This window comes from Drosophila hydei, unplaced genomic scaffold, assembly GCF_003285905.1.
Source record: "Drosophila hydei strain 15085-1641.00,03,60 unplaced genomic scaffold, DhydRS2 tig00008114-arrow-pilon, whole genome shotgun sequence".
Lineage (NCBI taxonomy): Eukaryota > Metazoa > Arthropoda > Insecta > Diptera > Drosophilidae > Drosophila > Drosophila hydei.
This window is the reverse complement of record NW_022045827.1, coordinates 5,621,856-5,641,192: the sequence shown is the minus strand read 5'-3', so window position 1 is coordinate 5,641,192 and position 19,337 is coordinate 5,621,856. Positions and strand designations below refer to the sequence as shown.

At 41.1% G+C, this 19,337-nt stretch overlaps 1 protein-coding gene across 1 annotated transcript; it reads right to left on the bottom strand.

Moving 5' to 3' along the window:
• Positions 1 to 15,904: 15,904 nt before the first annotated feature.
• On the bottom strand, positions 15,905 to 18,392 carry LOC111605545 (fork head domain transcription factor slp2). The gene has a single exon (XM_023324107.2). The coding sequence runs from the start codon at positions 17,562 to 17,564 to the stop codon at positions 16,155 to 16,157; it is 1,410 nt and encodes a 469-aa protein (XP_023179875.2). The 5' UTR covers positions 17,565 to 18,392; the 3' UTR covers positions 15,905 to 16,154.
• Between the last annotated feature and the right edge of the window lie 945 nt (positions 18,393 to 19,337).

The following is a 19,337-nucleotide window of genomic DNA, read 5'->3' as shown; positions in this document are numbered from 1 at the left end:
CGACTGCAACAAACGCGGCAGCAACTGAAACAGAAATTCCCTTCATCCTGCGGCTGCCGGCAACAATGGCTGCGACGACAGCCCGAGCTACAACAAAAGGGTGCAGGACGACAGTCCGAGCGAGAAAGAGATAGAGAGTGTGTGTGTGAGAGAGATAGGGAGTTGGGCAGACAGGAACACATAATTAGGAATGGCATTCTCCATTTCATTTAACCCGCGCTGTGATTGTCGAAATGTAGGGTGCCACAGGATGAACCACCACCACCACCACCCGGCCAGGCAAGCACCACCGTATATCCTGGCCACAGTTGCCATTGTGCGTGAATGTTTAAATGTGCTAAATATGGGTGTGTCCTTGTCATTTATATGTCGCAATGTCTGCTCCCGTTTTGCCAGCCATGCCGTTAAATTGTGCGCGCTGCATCCTCAGCCCCTGCCCCTGCCCCTGCCCCTGCCCCTGCCACCTCTCTCTGCTTGCCATGTGAATAAATATGGCAATAAATGAAATTAATACATTACGCCGTTTCCTTGCGCCCGTTGTTCACACGTTGCTCATGAATATTTAAACATTTAATGTATTTGATTTATGGAACTGATGTCCCGAACCCATGTCCTGAACAGATCTCAGTTGAGATCAATGCTTGCTGCAGACGGCGCTCGTCGCTGTTCGAACCGCTAAAACAATAAAACATTTAAGGCGTTGCCCAGCAGACTCATTGCTGCTTCCTCTTGCCTTTCCTTTGCTCTTCACTTTTTTATGTGCCTCACTTCTTGGAGCCGCTTTCCCCAAAGACAGACACCGTGGCTGAGGCCATGAGGCAGGCGCGCGCGAATTGCGAACACAAACATTTCTGTGGCCATTGGCCAGCGCTCAGGTATCCAATTCCCCCAGTTCCAAGACATGAGCAGCGCCAACAACAACAAAACTGACAACTACGTTGCCTGTTGGCGGCATTGGAGGCGGCTCTTTGGAGGCACACTGGGGCAAGGGCAATAAAAATATAAAAAATTATATAATTAAGTATTATTATTATTAAAATAAAAATATAATAAAATAAAAAAAAAAATAAAATAAATAAAACTTTAAATAAATATATAAGAATATATAAAAGCAAAAATTAATAATGAGAATCGCATAGAGAGCAAGCAATCCCCGAAAAGTCTATCTGATCTATAACAATAAAAAGTCTATAAGAAGTGGCTTAGCTGAAAAAGAAATTTAGTATTTAAATACTGAGAAGTATTTTTTTAAATCAAGAAAGTTTCTTTGAATATTGTGCAAAAATGTATTTAACTCACACAAAATCCACAAAATGTTCTATTCAAAATTTCTTTAAGAAAATCATAATTAACATAAGCTCTTAGCATCATTAGTCATCTTTTGTTTTACTTAATTAAAATCGGCTCACAGTTTGCGCTAATCTGGGCCCACTGTGCGTGTGGTACGACTGGTACGACACAAAAGCGCAGAACGAGCCAGTTGAGCGTAGCATTAATTTAATATCAAATTACGAAAATATTTTGCTAACAACAATTAGTTAACTCTCGTTAATTAACACGTCTTTAGTTGGGCAGCAAACCGAAATCTGTGTTGACAGCCGATGACGAAGATCTTGCCAAAGATCGTGAACAGCGCGAAGCAACGACAATTTGTGCAGTTCTCAGTCGTTTTTTGTTTTTATCTCTCTTAGCATATTCCATTGAGTTTCGGGTTTGTGCGACAACAAATGGTTGAATGTCTTGCAACTATTTAATTAAATCAATAGGGTCAAGTGGTAAATATTTTGACCCGCGTCTGATTAGTAAAAGTGGAGAATACGACAACTTGAAGAACTGCTGAGCATCCCCCTCTCGCCCTCGCTCTCCGTCTCTGTCTCTTGAGTCGTGCCTCAAATTCATTGGCTTAATTGAATGAATGGCGTTTTAAACGGGAAATTAAGTACACGACTTGGGGCCAGCTTCAGCTACGTTTCGAGCATCAGCTCCATCAGCTTCCAGAAGTTCAATTGTCAATTGAACGGAAGCGGTACGTCAGCAACTTTGAACTTTGACTGCACTTGGACTTGGGCTAGCTGCCGTTTTGTTCGGCGATTTCTTGGGAAGGCGACCACTGTTCTTGCCCCCGCTGATGTGAGCCACTTGTGTGGCACATTCGCCAGGCAGCTAACGGGCCACTCGAAAACTTCAACCCATACGGCAAACGGCAACCAGCAGTCACCAGTCACCCCCAAGTTGCAGCCAAAAAAGGGAACTAGAGCCAGGACTTCACGAATAATGGAATACACTTTCTAGTAATTTAGACTTTAAATAATTTAAGTTTTAAATAGTTTCGCATTAAAATAAATTTCTAAAAATTCATAAAATCTTTCGACGAAGTTTCGGAAGTTGAAGTTAACTAAAATTTTCAAACTCAAACTTCAAACTTTGCTCAAAAAAAATATATGTTTACTAAAATTAATTTATTCATAAGTCCTGTGAAGCATAAAAGCTATGATTACATTTTTCAAAATTCATAAAATAATAATATAATAATATATAATAATATATATACAATATATATAATAATATATATATAATATATAATAATAATAATACTCTAAAGGCTCAAAAGTAAAGGCAAAATATACTTTTTGTAATTATTCAAATAAGCGATATAATTTTTTATGAAAACCAATATTTTTATAGATCTTTGACCTTTATATGACGCATAGAATATGAACACACTTTATAGTTATTTATATTTTAAAGAAAACCAGAAGAGTTTCTATTGTTTTCAGTTATATAAGGAAGCTAATCAATGATGTAGTTGCATCAGATAGTTATCTTTTCAGTTCCTCTACTACTCACTGAAACTGAAACTATTTTTATACTAAATGATCTCAACATATTTAGCGAAAATGTTTGATATTTAGTTCAGCTGTAAAGCCCATAAATCTACTGCGATTCATGGCCTTTTGATTTTACCTCTACCAAAACTCCGTCTGCAATTGAATCAATTTATTATTTCTCTATACAAAGCGTTGCATTTCCCTTTAATAAATTCGCATACCCTGTGTAAGTGTATTGGAGAACGGTCGTCTGAGCGTTGGCTCAGCTGCCAGCGCCGCCCAGCAAAAGTAAAAGTCAACAAGGCAGCGACGTTCGAGGCTCAACGGACGGACGCGCGGCATTTGGCAGCGTCAGACACTTAACTGCAATGGAAATCAGTCAATTGGAATCAATGAGTCCATTTCGACTGTTTCCCAACAATACAAAACGTCCGTGCAGCGTATTGAAACAATCAGTTTGTTTGCCGCACACATCAAGCCGCAAGAGCCGAGGCTCAGCCAGGAAGCGGAAGGGATGGGCTGCCAGCAAGGTCCTGGCTCATGTTCATGCGCCTTTTTAAGTGCTCAAGTGTTTTGGCTTGCAATTTGAAAAGCTTTCCCAGGAAATTACAATCTGTTGCCACCAAACAGCTGCAAGTGCTGCATGCCACCAAAACATTTCCCAGACTGCAACTCAACCCCACAGAAATCCAAAGCAAAGATGAGAATGAGAAACAAAATTTTACAATCTTAAGCCAATTTGAACTAAGAAAATATTTTTGCTCGTATTACCCGCAATGGACGTTGGCTACAGCTGCTGCTGCTGCTGCTGCTGCTGCTGCTGCTGGTGTAAGACAATCTTAAGCCGCTTTCAGCTATATCCAGTTGCAGATCCTTTGACCTTTTGTTGAGCCATGTTTAGATAATATTGGGCAATGCCAAAAGTGAAAGAAAAGAATGCAGAAAATTTTTGCAATTTACTTGCTTGTTGCCATTTTTTCGTCGGTATTGGCCTAATCTTTTGACCAGTTGCAGCCAGTGAGGAGTGAGTTATCCTTTAATGGGTTTCTTCTTGTGGTAAAGGATGTTGCTTTCTAAGCAGTTCATTGAAATGTATACGATAAATGATATAGCACTTTATGCGTAGCACAAAGGAAAGATATTTCCAACAAAAGGATTTGAGGTTCAGAAATCAGACCACACGAACAAATTTTTAGTATTTAAAAGTTATTTAATATTTGCTGTTATTTAACACGTGCTTAAGGAAGCGAGCGAAATGTACGTTAAGTCCTGCTAAGGATTGCCATATTATGATCAATGATTATTATTTTTAAAAGTATTTGTTACATTGTGTTGTGGGATTTAAAATTAATAATTGAATTTCGAACTTAATTTTTATCATTTAAATGTTAAATATTGAGATTTGAGTGAGTTTTTAGAGTTCGAAAAAATCCACAACATTTGTTCGGATTAGAGTTTTGAAATATTATCTTTTTTTATCTTTTAATATATATATAAAATAATACAATATAAATATAAGATAAATAATTGATTTCGTATTAGATCTAATTTTGTTGCTCAACAATTTTATTTTCTCAAATATTCTTTTTTCTTGAATGTCATGAAATAGCGCTGATCCATTAATATCCAAATTTGTATATTATGGGACTTCATTGAGTTGAGATAGTTGAAAAGTCATTCGATAATAAGAAATGAAGTTAGGCTATAATTATTTTATTTATATATATATTGTGTAAAAGGCAGAAGGAAGCTTGGTCGACCACATGAAGTATATAAAAATCTTGATCAGTAACAGCAGAGGCTGATCTAGCGTTGCCTTTATGTTTGTCTGCCCACCCGACAGTCTGCCCATCCAGGTGTCTTCCCTTCTTACCTATAAGAGTTAGAGACTACAATTTATGCATAAAAAATGTATATATACCATATATATTTATATTTATATTTATATAAATTTAGTCCTCCTTTAGCTCACGCAGTTCAATGGCCATTTCGATTAAAAAACTGATCGATAACATGAAAATTCATATTAAATTTAATTTATTTGTCATTTGTCTATTTAGGCATAAGTTGTTAGCTTGAAAATAATAAAATGTGTTAAAAATGTGTTTAATATAATGCCAATGGAAAGCAAAGATCCAGAAGGCCTAAAATATATAAAGCTTAAAAAAAATTTATTCAACGATTAGACAAAAGTTGATTGATAAATGGTTATTGAAATTTAAGAAATTGGTCAAGATTTGACTATAGGATAGCTATGGCAGAATAGGAGTTGTAAGATACTTCTGTTCCATAAGCTTCTATCCATTTTTGACTAATTTGATCAGATCTTAAATTTTGCATCACATTTTAAAGTGAAGTTCCGCTTGTGTTGCATAAGCAATAAATTTTGCAGATCGCGCCAAAATACTTGCCACATTCAAACACGTCTTTGGTAGATTCCCCATTTTCCATGACTTAAAATTAAAAGAAGAAAATGTATAATTTAATACATAATAAGAAATCGCGATCAGTCGTTCGACCTGTAAAGACGTGAATTCGAACAGCCTTCGCTTAAGCTCTACTGCTGCAGAGTTCTAAAAATAGAACTTTGCGGTGCATTCTTCAACGCAACAGCAACAAAAACCGCACACGCAGCGTTTTCTTATCGCTTGCTTCCGCGTAACTCAATTGCTTTAATTGCAATTTACGAAATTTCGTCGCTTGGCGCGAGTGCGCCTGCACTCAAAAGCACAATCCGCGATGACATCTAATGTCAATAACCTCGCTACAGCTGTAAAGGTAAATGCAGAAATGCAAGCCCAGCTTAACGTTGCGATGGCAAATAGGCAAGCCTCCATCATGCCAATAAACTCAAAAATAGATATCGCCTCCGTGCAAGGCATCACTAACAACAAAAACACGAAACGTAAACAGCCAAATTCACCAAAAACCATCAAGAAAAGGCTCATCTTCGACGAACCAAGCACCAGCAATGCAGCATTAATATCAGAAAATCGATTTTCACTGCTCGTAGAAGAAGATGAAGACTACAGCGAATCACCTGTAGCTCCAGAAGCCCCAGTATTGACCGACCAGCAAACTACTCCGAAACCTCGTCCGCCCCCCATATGGTGTCCAAACATCAAGTCTGTGGCCCTACTTCAACAGATAATAGATAAAGTAATTGATGCTAAATCATACGTAATTAAGCCAAAGAAGAATAACATAGGTGTATTAACCCAATGCAGTGAGGACTATCGCAGAGTTATAGACCACTTTACTAAGCTGGAATTGGAGTTCCACTGCTACCAGCTTAAGGAGGACAAACCATATAGAGTCGTGTTCAAAGGGCTTCACTCCAGCACTGATACAACACTAATTAAAAAGGAATTGGAAACCAAAGGCCACACAATTACAAATGTGCACAACCCACTGAGCCGTATGGACAAAACACCGCTAAATATATTTTTTGTTGACGTGGCTCAGGCCCCCAACAACAAAGAAATTTTGGACATTCGAGTTGTCTGCAGGCAACGCTGCACAGTGGAACTGCCAAGAAGATACAACGACCTGACACAATGCCATCGCTGTCAAGAATTTGGACACACACAACGCTACTGCCACAAAGCTCCCAGATGTGTGCGTTGCGCCGGGAAACACGCATCCAAAGACTGCACCCGCGAAAAGGACCAGGCACCAACTTGTGTGCACTGTGAGTTACAGCACCCAGCCAACTATAAGGGCTGCCAAGTATACAAGCGGTTGCGCAAATTGCAATCCCCAGCACAAAAAAGGAGTCCCACACAAACACCGTCTACGGGTCCGAGTACTGCTTCCGAAATTACAAGGCCCCGGAGCATTACCCAAGCCACGAGCTTTGCAACGCCTATTAGTGGTGTTTCTTACGCACAGGCCGCTAGAGGTGGACCGTCAAATAAGAATACCACAAGTGACACTTTGTTCACTGAAATGCTTCAGCAACAACAACGTCAGTTTGACGCAATTAATGCCGAGCTCAAAGCGATGCGAGAAGTACAATCCCAACAAGCAACCATGCTAAACAGTTTAATGGCCATCATAACCAAGCTTGCCTACAAATAATGGCTTTACGTGTGGGTATCTGGAACGCCAATGGCCTGAGAAACAAGACTCAGGAACTGGCTGCGTTTCTCTCACAAGAAAACATAGATATAATGTTAATAACAGAAACTCATGAGTGCCCCACTACACAAATTTTCGGATACGAACACTATCAGGCTCATGGTGAAGGAGCAAACTGCTTTGGTGGATCCTCAATCCTCATACGAGCAACAATACCGCATACACCTTTACTGCCAATTTGCAACGCAACAATGCAGGTCTCAGCCATCACCCTGCCTACGTCTATTGGAGCGATCGAAGTTGCGTCAATTTATCTTCCGCCAAACACTGGTCTGTGTGATCATCACATGGAACAGGTTCTAGGCCAAAGGTTGAATAAGACCCTCATCGGCGGCGACTGGAATGGATGGCACCCATTTTGGGGAAGCAATAGTGCGAATCGTCGCGGAGAAGTCATATTTGAGGCGATTCAAAACTTACAATTCAGCATATTGGCGACTGGAGCCCCCACCCGTTACCCAATTAATGGACACAGGCCCTCGGCAATCGACTTCGCTGTCTACAAAGGCATCTGTGACCGGCAATTGACCATTGAAGAATCCTTGGACCTATCCTCTGACCACCTGCCACTAATAGTCACAATCCACGCGCAGCCACAGCCCTTGCCCATTAGGAAACAACTACTGCCAGCAGGATCAGATTTAGGAGTCTTTAGGCGCGAGCTCCATTACTCTTTGCACATAGAAATGGAACTTAACACTCCTGAAGACGTGGACTACGCAGCAAACAAACTGCAGGAAGAAATAGTCAAAGCTGCGCACCAAGCCGCCCCACCATCTTGCCAAACAAGACAACAGTCTCCGTACAACATCCCCCTCACCTTGGAGGCCCAACACCTACTAATACACAAAAGATGGGCCAGGAGACGCTGGTTAAGATTACGCACGCCTGATGCCAAATCCATGTACAACGAAGCCACGAGGCATCTTAAAGCTGCTCTCGCCCTGCTTCAAAAGAGGTGTATCAGCGATGCGCTGGTACGAGCTGAATCGCCCACTGACGCAGAGTTTCAATTATGGAAATTTACAAGAAAGCTCAAACGGCAGCCAATACGACGTCATCCCATTCGGAGCATTTCTGGTTCCTGGCACATTGGAGACGAAGCTCAAGCTGAGGCTTTTGCAAACCACCTTCAAGACCAATTCACGCCGGTGATTACCGCAGAGGCCTCAGAAATCGAAGCAACAGAAGACATCGTTCTCTCGCCCCTCCCAGCTGAAGACCAGATAACTGGATGTACAAAAGAAGAGGTTCTTGAACACATCAGAAGAGTGAAGGCAAAAAAATCCCCTGGATATGATCTAATAAACGGCAGAGTCCTTAGAGCACTGCCTGACTCCACCATAGACTACATAACTATGGTGTACAACGCCATGCTCCGCATCCGGCACTTTCCAGCCTGCTGGAAGCGCGCCGTGATTGTGATGATTCCTAAGCCTGGCAAACCCGTGGGAGAAATTGAGTCGTACAGACCAATTAGCCTGTTGCCAGTACTCTCCAAAATATTCGAAAGAATATTTCTGGAACGAGTACTGACACATCTGGGACGCCAGGAGGCCATTCCAAACCATCAGTTTGGCTTCAGGAGACAGCATGGAACACCGGAACAGGTTCACAGAGTTGTGCACCATATCCTTGGAGCCTTTGAAGAAAAGATGTACTGCTCTGCCGTCTTTTTAGACATCAAACAGGCGTTTGATCGAGTTTGGCACCTGGGACTGCTGCAGAAAGTGAGGACCACCCTTCCAGCCCCATTTTTCGCGTTGCTATCCTCATACCTTATTGGAAGAACCTTCCAAGTGTCAAGGGGGCAAACAGTATCCTTGACTAGACCAATTATGGCTGGAGTACCACAGGGTAGTGTTCTAGGCCCAACACTTTATACTTTATTCACAGGAGATATGCCAACTCCCGAGCCAAATATAGGAAGTACAGATGCAGTACTCATAGCGACCTATGCAGATGACACCGCCATCTTATCACGTCACGTATCTGCGCAAGAAACTTCAGACTCACTACAAAAATATCTGGACTCTTTCGGACGCTGGGCAAAACGGTGGTGTATCACCATTAATGCACAAAAGTCTGTACATACTACCTTCGCCACTAGAAGAGGAGATTGCCCAAGCGTTGCATTGGGGCCCACTATTCCCAAAGCCTCAAAAGTAAAGTACCTTGGTATCACTCTTGACAGAAGGCTGACTTTTAAAGCGCACATAAGTCAAGTAACCTCAAAATGCAAAAGCAAGCTAAAAACCCTCGACTGGATGCTGAGAGCTTCAAGCAAGTTGTCTTACAGCAGCAAGGCCGCCATCTACAAGGCAATAGTTGTCCCAACCTTCGTATATGGTATCTCTCTATGGGGCTCCTCGGCGAAGACTACAAGGAACAAAATTCAGACCCTGCAGAATAAAGCACTACGCAGATGGACTGGAGCCAGCTGGTTTGTAAGAAACTCAGTCTTACATAGGGATTTAGCAATTCCCACAGTTGCTGAACTCATTGGGCGACACAGTTCAAGATACGCGGACAGACTTGCAGCGCATCCTAACCATCTCGCAAGCAACCTGGCTATAAACAACAATAGGCGAAGACTGAAGAGATTGCATCCTCTAGACAATATTAGAACTAATTAAGATAGTAGCTACAAGTGCAGAATAATTGGCATATCTGCCCTCCCATTAGTTAAGGTTTAGAGCTAAATGCGCTATAGAGTCTAAGACAATAAGCTGCAACAAAATAAAGAAATAAAAACGAAAAAAAAAAAAAAAAAAAAAACATAATAAGAAGCATATTATAATCTCTTATATGATCTTATATATGTGTGTGCATGACAAATCTCGCTTTAAGTAATTGCAGTTCACAAACATGGATCTATATAATATAATTAAAAGCAGCTCCAGCATTAAATGGAGAATAAAAAACGACACGAACGGACGATGGTGGGGCTGTTGGGGTTATCTTTTGTTTGACTTGTGTGGCAGGGCTAAACTGTAATAATTGGATGAGACGGAGCCGAGGTGAGGCGTCTCGAGTCGAGCATTGATGATGATGATGATGATGATGAGCAGCTTGGCCATAATGAGGATTATGTATTATGAGTTGAGTGTGACGCGTCGCTGTGACTGTGACTGGGCATGAAGAAATCATTTTTTCAAATTATAGCATGCACATCGATACACAACAAGCCGCAACTAAAGCGAACAATGGAACAGCGGCGGGGCAAGGGGGTGAGCGTACGACTAGGGCATACGCTTAGGTAGACGTAGACGTGGACGTGGACGTCGGACTAATGACGATAATTGCGCACCGCATATAAGTCGGCAACGCTTTTCGGGCCTGTCTGTCTGGCTATTCACTTAGGCCATAAACACAGACATTAACACCTGAGCCGCAGGCGGCGAGTGGGGGGAGGGGGCAGAGCTAGCTGCACTGAAAAGGTGTTTTCCCTGCCGCGACCTTATTGTTATGGTAAACAGACAGTTTTTCAGTCATTTTTTAGCCGCTGACCGCTGCTTAATTATAAACGCCGCGAACTTAATCTGGAGCGCGGCAGCTGGACAATGGACAATGGGCAATGGACAATGGTCACGGGATACGGGATATGGCGGGGCATATGCTTTGTAATGCCGCCGTCGTTGCTGTTACCAGCTGCCACCTGTCCGCCCCGCTCGCCTTAGCCAACATTTGTTGGCCAAAACGCGCACAAGAGTTGCCAAACAAATTCTTTTGTTATTTAATTGTAACCAAATTATTTCCACACGCTCTTGCGACTCCATTGTTCCGCTTGCGCTTTGGTCTTATTGGTCTGCCAGCCAAACAGGGAGCGGGGCGCCATTTTAACTACTTTGTTGGGGACGTAGGGGGAGTAGGGGTTTGGCACAAGGGGCAGGTGGGTGCCGTCCGTCGTCGATCTTTATCGCGTTCAGTTTACAAAATTTCGCTCCTAATGAGCGATTTTCAACAGTGTAATTCATGACAGCAGTGGCCGCTGCCTTTTCATGTGGTTCCATGACGAGTTTTTGAGTCGAAGGTTCAAACTTGCAACGATGACGAACACTTTGCCGTGGGTGTGGCACTTGCAGAGGGCGTGACTTGGTTGTTAAGCGTGCAGCTTTTTCAGCAAAAACATTCCACATCAAGTTTTGGTCTTTTTTTGTCTTTCAAGTTTGTATCTAATTGCAGTAGCTGAGCCCTAGATACAATCTATTAACACACAAAATGCAAGCTCATGAGAGCCTTGAAGCATTAGTTTTTGTTTTTTTCTGAGGTATTATACTTTATAGGTCTATGTGCTTGGATATTTAAGTTTTAGGCTGCTTTTTGAATAGTTTTTTTAATATTCTTAATTTTAAATATGAAAAAAATTAAATATAAAATATTTAAAAAAAATTTTTTCAGCTCAAGCTCAGTTTTAGCATATAAAATAATTTTTGCATTCTAAAATTTTTGCATATTTTTAATTTATTTAATCTAATAAACAGAATTCACAACTTGACAATATTGAAAAATATTATAGAAAATGGCAAATGTCTTAAAAATTAAAAAAAAATAAGCAAAATATTTATAGATACTAGTTAGCTAGTATAAAGACTTCAGCAGTTTATGAAAATATTTTTAATAATAGAAAAATTTAGTAAAAAAACCTTAAGCAATCAGCACTCAAAGAGTTATACATTCAAAAGGCCATCCATACTTTTGTATTGGAAAATAATTTTTACTAACTTTAAAGTCCTAAATGCAAGAAAATAATTAAAAGAATTAAAAATTAACTTTTTTGGCTTAATTTAATTGTGTCTTGACTATGGCCTGGAGATGCTAAAGAAACGAATCGAAAGCTGCTCGAATGTGATTGGAATACTCTCAGGCATTAACTTACTGCAGCGTCTGCTACTTGCTCTCCCAGAGGTAGTTATCCATTATTTATTAAATTAGTATTCATTATTTAGGGTTATTCTTATTTTCTATTTCATTCTCTCCATGCAACTCATTTTAAATATATTTTATTCTGCAATCAATTTATCGCTTAAGCTTTCTAACGAAGTTTAGTCAACGTCAGACTGTCTATTAGTCGGTCTGTCTGTCAAGAGTTTTAAATACGTCCACGTGGTCAACTCAAACATAACAAATCGAAAAAAGAAACGATCTTTAATAGCTACAGCCCCAAAGTACAGCAAGTGACATCCCTTTATAGATGATTAACAAATAAAGAGGCGTGGGAATACGAAAATATTGATATTTGAATCAGCTTAGCTGTTTTTCTTATCAGAAACAAGTAGTTTCATAACTTGCTTAATTCATATGCTAATATACAGTACAATGTTAACAAGCTGTCACAGTCACTGAATCATCAATCAAAAAATTACACTCGTATTGATACAAGGTACAACATAATACGAGAAATTAATGAAAGCTTTAACACATAACATAGTTCGGTCGATAATTATGCTTGAGTAGAGGCCGAATTGATGATCGAATAACCCACATAAGTCAAAGCAAGTTAATCAGTTGATTTCCACACCATTTCCAGCCAGACGATGGATCTTCATTACAACGGCAGCAGCTGATTATAAATCATAACAACAAGAACCAGAAAAACTGGCGCCAACTACAAACTATGTAGATCTGAGCAAGAAAGAGAGAGAGAGAGAGACGGAGAGAGAGAGAGGGTGAGAGCGAAAAGTTTCTTGAACTTACATTCGGATCGTCAGCGATGTGAACGCATTCAGCTTAACTGGCAATTGAGGCAACTAGAAGTGACATCATATATAAGGATAATTCACTCGAAATGTTTATACAGACCATAATCCGTCGCGCAAGGCGAATAAATTGAAAGAAATGTTTCGGCTAGATGCTGCTGCTGCTGCTGCTGCTGCTGCTGCTGCTGGTGGGGGCCTCGGCTGAAGCCTCGTCAGTTTTTACGTGGAAATGAGACAAACAAATAAATTTACTTTGATTGAATAATGGTTCCATAATTGGCAACTTGAATGGAATTGAGTAGCAGGCAAAACAGATGCTGCAAAACCCAATTGAGAAACGTAGCCACAGCCACAGCCACAGCCACGATGCTGCAACAAGATAAGACGCATTCTAGATGAACATATATTAGATAAATTTGTGTATATAGCATATATGGAGAGAATCTTCTATGTAAACGCGGGCCTTAACTAACTGAATTGGATAATCTCATTCTCATTTCGATTCTTAAGCTGAGAAACAGCCACTAAATTGCAGCTGAATTGAGCATGCACGACTTGTGAATACCCTGTTAATTGCTTGATTTTGATCACATTAGAAATAATCAATTTTAAATTTGAATATTTAAGTTGATACATCAAATTTCGTAACTCTAGATTGAATAGTTGTTGAGATAGTCAGCTTTTATTATCTACAAGGCAAGATCAATTTTCAAAATTAGTTTATTTTTTGCTAGATAAGATATATAATTCTATATATCAAGTTTTGTAAGTCTAACTCGAGTAGTCTCTGAGCTCTATATGTTAGCTTAGATTGCTTTCAGATTAACTCTCTATATTCCATTCGAATTTTGATTTCAGTTTATTGTATCTTTAGAATATATTACGCCACATTACACCTTTAGCTAGAATACCCCACAATAGCACGAATTACAGGGTATGCGAAGAATGCTTTAGCTGGCAACTGGCGTCGCATTGTCGCCAATTGTTGTCTAAGATTTTGTTAAATTGAAATGTGCAACTGTGAAATGTCAGGCGACAATTGTCAACTAGATGGATGCGATATTCCACATACGCCCCGTTGCCAGCATCTCCGACCTCAAAGAAAGCTGCAGATCGCAGATTGAATCTTGAGTCGCTGCAGTTTATTAACCTGCAGCAGCGTGAGCGCAGCGACTCAGCGCGCATGATTCATGCATTTGGGCAAGTGGCTGAGATTGCGAGATGAGACAGATGAGAGCAGAATATGAAGAAGAAATGATGAAGCTGAAGCTGACGTAGCAAGGGCTGTTCAGAGAGTAGCTGTGGTGTGTAGATCGAGGCAAGGGCTAACCAGAGTGTAGCTCTGCTGAGCAACTGCTATTCAGAGAGTAGCGATGATGATCAGATCAGAGAAAAAGCTATTTAAAGAGAAGCTCAAAGGGCTATCTAAAGAGAAACTATTCTGAGCAGATCGATGCAAGGGCTATCCAGAGAGTAGCTCTGATGATGAGATCTGAGAAAGGGCTACCCAGAGAGAAGCTCTGATAAGCAACTCGAGGCAAGGCTATCCAGAGACATCCTCTGATAAGCACATCGAAGCAAAACAATTCAGAAGGTAGCTCACGTGTAAAGTATTGAGTCAAAAGCCTGGCAATTGGAAAGCCGTTCGACTTGCTGACACTTGTGCGTGCAACACCTTTCTAAAGTTGAAAAGTCTCGTTTAAAATGTCATTCATTCAACTGAAAAGGGAGCGCGAAGATTGAAGAGAGTTGAGAATTGAGATGCTGGATATGGGAAGTAATTAAAATATTGTGATAAAAGAGATTATGCCATGGGTATATGTAGACATAACTGTATATAGCTCTATCTATAGCAAACTTTACTTTAGAGTAAGTGCTAGGCCTGACCCGTGTTTAACTCTTGTTCACTATCAAATTTCTTGAACGCACTTCATTCCATGTGGCTGCATCTTTACAGATCAACGCCAACGCCTATGTCTGGCGCGGCCCGCATTTCTCTGCGCTAACGAAATCCAATTCCCATCCGCACAGCCGACTACATATTGGACGTGCAACCACAACAGCAACAACAGCAACAACAACAACGAGAACAACATAATGACTAGCAAGTCGGTAAAAACAATTTCATCAGCTGCCGAGTTCCGCACGCTCCACACGCCACTCCCCTGCCCGCCCGCGCCCCTCATTTTGTTGGCGTGTGTGGGACATGCGCTAAAATTTTATTTGATTTGACACTTAGCAGTGCCTGTTAGCGGCGCGATTTGTGTGTTTGTGTGTGTTGGTGTGTGTGCGACTTATTAAGGACTTCCTGTTAGCCATCAGCATCTTTTGTCGCGACAACAGATTAATTTAACGCGCTGCAGTTCAATTTAGCCGCCATTTGGTACAGTTGAATCTGATTGAAAACTATTTTCAAACTTTTCGATTTTCTCTGCAATTTCTTTGCGTTTCTTTTATTTCAATAGAATTTCAATTTTATTTAATGTCTGCCTTCTAAAGTACACAATAATAATAATAATAATATTAATAATAAGTGTAATAATAATATAAATTAATTAGTGCTTAATTTCAAATGCCTGCTGCGCTTAAGTATCGTTATCGTTATCGGTATTGTTATCGCTATCGCAACAAACAGAACTTGCTGTTTTTTAATCATAAAAATACCCTTGCGAGTGCCCTAGGAATTTAGATATAACTTAATTTCCTTGTTAGCTAAGTTAAGCTCAATTGGAATAAGATTGCAATATAGAGAGGAATTGTTTCATATAATATTTCAAAATATTTTAAGAGACTTTTGAGCAACAAAAACTGTAGCTAGTTCTTATTTTTTAAATAATATTACAATAGAGTATGTCTGGGGTAAATATTCAGCTTAGGAACTCTTCGAAACTTAGAAACCTTAAGCAAACTCGAAGACTAAAATTGAAACTGAAGAATTTTTGGTCTATTTTACATTGTTGTTGTATGGAAAATAACTGAAAAATCATTTTAAAACATATTTAAATAATTTTTTTTTGCTTTGAATTTATTAAGATTTCAATCTTTAAACTGAATTTGAGAAGTGTTTATGTATTTCTATATATATATATTTTTTTCTTTTTATTTTATTTAAAAATTTTCAATATTAGAACAAAATTTCAATATTTGATTCATTTTTTAGACTTTTTAATTTCAAAGAATTTTTAAATATTTTATTTAGCATATATCCGAAATATATAAAAAATGTTCATGCTTTGCTCTGTCTATTTTGCAAATATAGAAAATATGCGATATTCTGGTATTTTTCCTTTAGCTATCTATATACTCTGCAAGGGTATTTAAGCTTCGACTAGCCGAAGTTACTTCTATTTTCTTACACATCTCTCTCTCTCTCTCTCCCTTTCTCTCTCTCTCTATTTACAAGCGTCTAGCGCCTCAGTCGCGGCTAATTTCTGTTTCTTTATGTACAACGAATACTTATACACTATATCCCAGCCAAGCAGCTGCTTCAGCTGTTGCGCGAGACAACGGTGACTGGCTTGAGTAGCGGCTGCTGCTGAGCTGGTCCCGGAGAACGGGAGTTGGCATCGCCGTTCGCCTGCTGCTGCTGTAGGCTGGGCGATGAAGGTGGCTGGCCAAGATGTGTCATGTGTGGCTGTGGCGCCGGCGCAGTGGGCAGCGCTGCGCTGAGCTGCCTTTGATGTGCCGCCAGAGCGGCGGCGGCGGCATGCTGATGCAGCAGCTGCTGGTACTGCAGTCGCTGATACAGCTCCTGGCTGCTGGCGGGGCTAACAAAAGGCGGTGGTGGCGGTTGCGGTGGCGCCGCCCCGCCTGGATGGCCCACCAGACCGGGCGGCAACAGACCCGCCGCCGCAGCCGGACTCTTTGGCGCAAAGGGATTGTAACGCTGATACATGCTGGCCAGCAGGCTGGGCGCCGCCTGTGGATAGGTGAGGAACTGTCCGAATTGCGGATACGCCGCCAAACCAGGAAACATGGGTCCTATCAGCGAACGCTTGAAGGCAGCCAGTCGAGAGCGACTGGCGGCGGTGGTGCGACGTCTCAGCTTGCCGGTGGAGCCACCAATGAATACATCCTCCGCCGAAGGATCGAGCATCCAGTAGTTGCCCTTGCCGGGATCATCATAGTGTCGCGGCACCTTCACGAAGCACTTGTTCAGGCTGAGGTTGTGCCGGATGGAGTTCTGCCAGCCCTGTTTGTTGTCCCGGTAATATGGATGATTGGTCATGATGTACTCGTAGATGCCATTCAATGTCAGACGCTTCTCCTGACTCTGTCGGATGGCCATCATGATGAGCGCATTGTAGCTGTACGGGGGTTTCTCGTTGCCCTTCTTGTCCTTGATGGGCTTGCCATCTGTTGATTTGGTCTCTGAATCGCCATCGTTATCACATTCCACATCCTCGTCACCATCTGCATCGCCATCGGCCTCTCCATCTCCCTCTGCATCCGCGTCTTCATCATCGGGCTCGTCCACATCGACGGGTGGCGCTGGCGACATGGAGGTCACATCCAAATCCGATTCCACATCGCTCTCTGGTTCCGAGCCCAGTGGTGAGCTATTGTTGTTGTTGTTGTTGTTATTGTTGAACTTTTGTTCCGCCTGGTGTCGCTGCTGTTCCTCCTCCTCGTCGCGCTGCTCATCCTGCTCCACTGTCTCCGGCAATATGGCGTTTATGGAGAAACTGGACTTCAGATGCGGCGTGCGAGCCATTTTCATGAGCAGCGTAGCCGGCGTCAGATTCAAATTCAGATTCAAAGCGCCGACGGTATTAAGATGCGGATGCGAATGCGAAAGCGGATGCGTATGTGGCTGTGGATGATGTGTGTGCGGCGTGTGATTGTGTGGATGATGATGATGATGGTGTGCGTTGAGCTCGTCAACGATTTTCACCATTTTGCACTACAGATTGTTGTATTATTTATTGTTGTTTATTTATATTTTCTTATTTGCTTTGTATTCTTTGCTAACCCTGCATTTTATTAAGTTAAAGATTTAAGCTTTTTTATATTTATATCACAACAGCAATAACTATTTGAATGCCTCCCACACGCGTATTCGTTTACGATTGGATTACATTTGCCATTCGCCGTGGGCCGTTTGCCGTTTACCGTTCAGCACGTTCTGCTCGTTCACACGTCTGCTGCGCTGTGGCGTTTTGTGTAGACTAACAAGAATTCCCAAATCTCAATCCAGTTGCTGCGCCTAGCGGCAATTGCTGCTATTGCCACTGCAGTAACAACCAATGGCAGTTGTGGATTGTGTTCGTGTCGTCGACGCTCTCTTTCTCTCTCACTCTATCGTTCTCCCAGTGTATAGCAATAGCGCGCTCACTTGCTCTTGCTTTTTGCTTCGCGTGCTCGTGTGCGCATGCATCTGCATGTGTGTTGTGTGTGTGTAGAGATTTTTACCATTCGGCGCTAATTGATGTGCTGACATGACACGAACGCTGCCGACTGGCATTTGTTTTTGGTTTTTATCGTTTATTTAGGGTGGGGGAGCGCAACGCCACGCTCTGTCTGCGTTGTGGGTTGCATTTTGATACGCCAGGTCTTTCGTTTGCTGTGCTCTTTTAGCAGCAGCTGCCACTTTTGTTACAGTTACGCCAACGTTGTTGTTGTTATTGCTATGAAGGTCCCTTTTAATGTAGTTATCGTTTTCACACACACAAACACGGAGCTTGTTGTTGTTTTTTTTTTGTATTTGAGCAGTTGCCCCCTTTAATTTGCAAGAATTTTAAAATAAAAAGAATATATTATAGAATGTTTATAAAACAATGAAGTAACAGAGGCTTATAATGTCATAATTTTTAGCTTAAATTATTTTTGATTATAGATAATTCTTCAACATTATTAAAAATACACAAGAAAAATTTTAATTTATATCGAGAAAGCAGTTCAAAATAATTGAAATTTCCATGCAAAAATAATTTTAATTGAAATCGATTAAGTCGAGCTTTATAAAATAATAACAACGAACTGCAATTTGCTGCAATCATGTCTTTCTTGGAATCTTTAAAAAGGCAGCAGCTGCTGCTGTTCGCATGAGGCATGCCACAAATAACAAATAATTTACATCGGCTAACAGAAAAACGCAATCATTTTGTAATCATAATAATTGTTTTCGCTTATAGGAGGCGTGTACACAGCTGTGCTCTGTGTGAATGTGTGTGCATGTGTGTGGAACACAAAAGGAGGACAACGCGCTCTGATTGGAGCCAAGAAACTGACAGTTACCAAGGTATAACATGTTTTACCTGCGCAAAAATCAACTAAATAAAAACCATAGAAAAATGCAGCAGGAGCAACAATAAAAGCAATAACAACAGCAACAATTGCATAAATAAAAACGCCAGACGCCATGTTGGCCAATTGTTGTACTCTGTGGATTGTAGCTCTTGCTGTCGCTGTTGTTGTTTTTGCGCATCCCACAACGGAATGTGGTCGGTTCTTTGTATGTGTGTATGAGTGTGCATGGCTAAAAATTATTGGACGTTCGCCTTGCGTGTAGAGTGGAGACATGCGCGCAAAAGTTTTTATTCACTCTCTGAACACACCACAAGTAAGTCCTCTCCCTCTCTCACACCATACACATTTGTTAGCTTAATGGGGGCTCGCAGGTCAAAACAAAATGGCGCTCACAACGGCATTTTAATTGCTGGCTTCAATA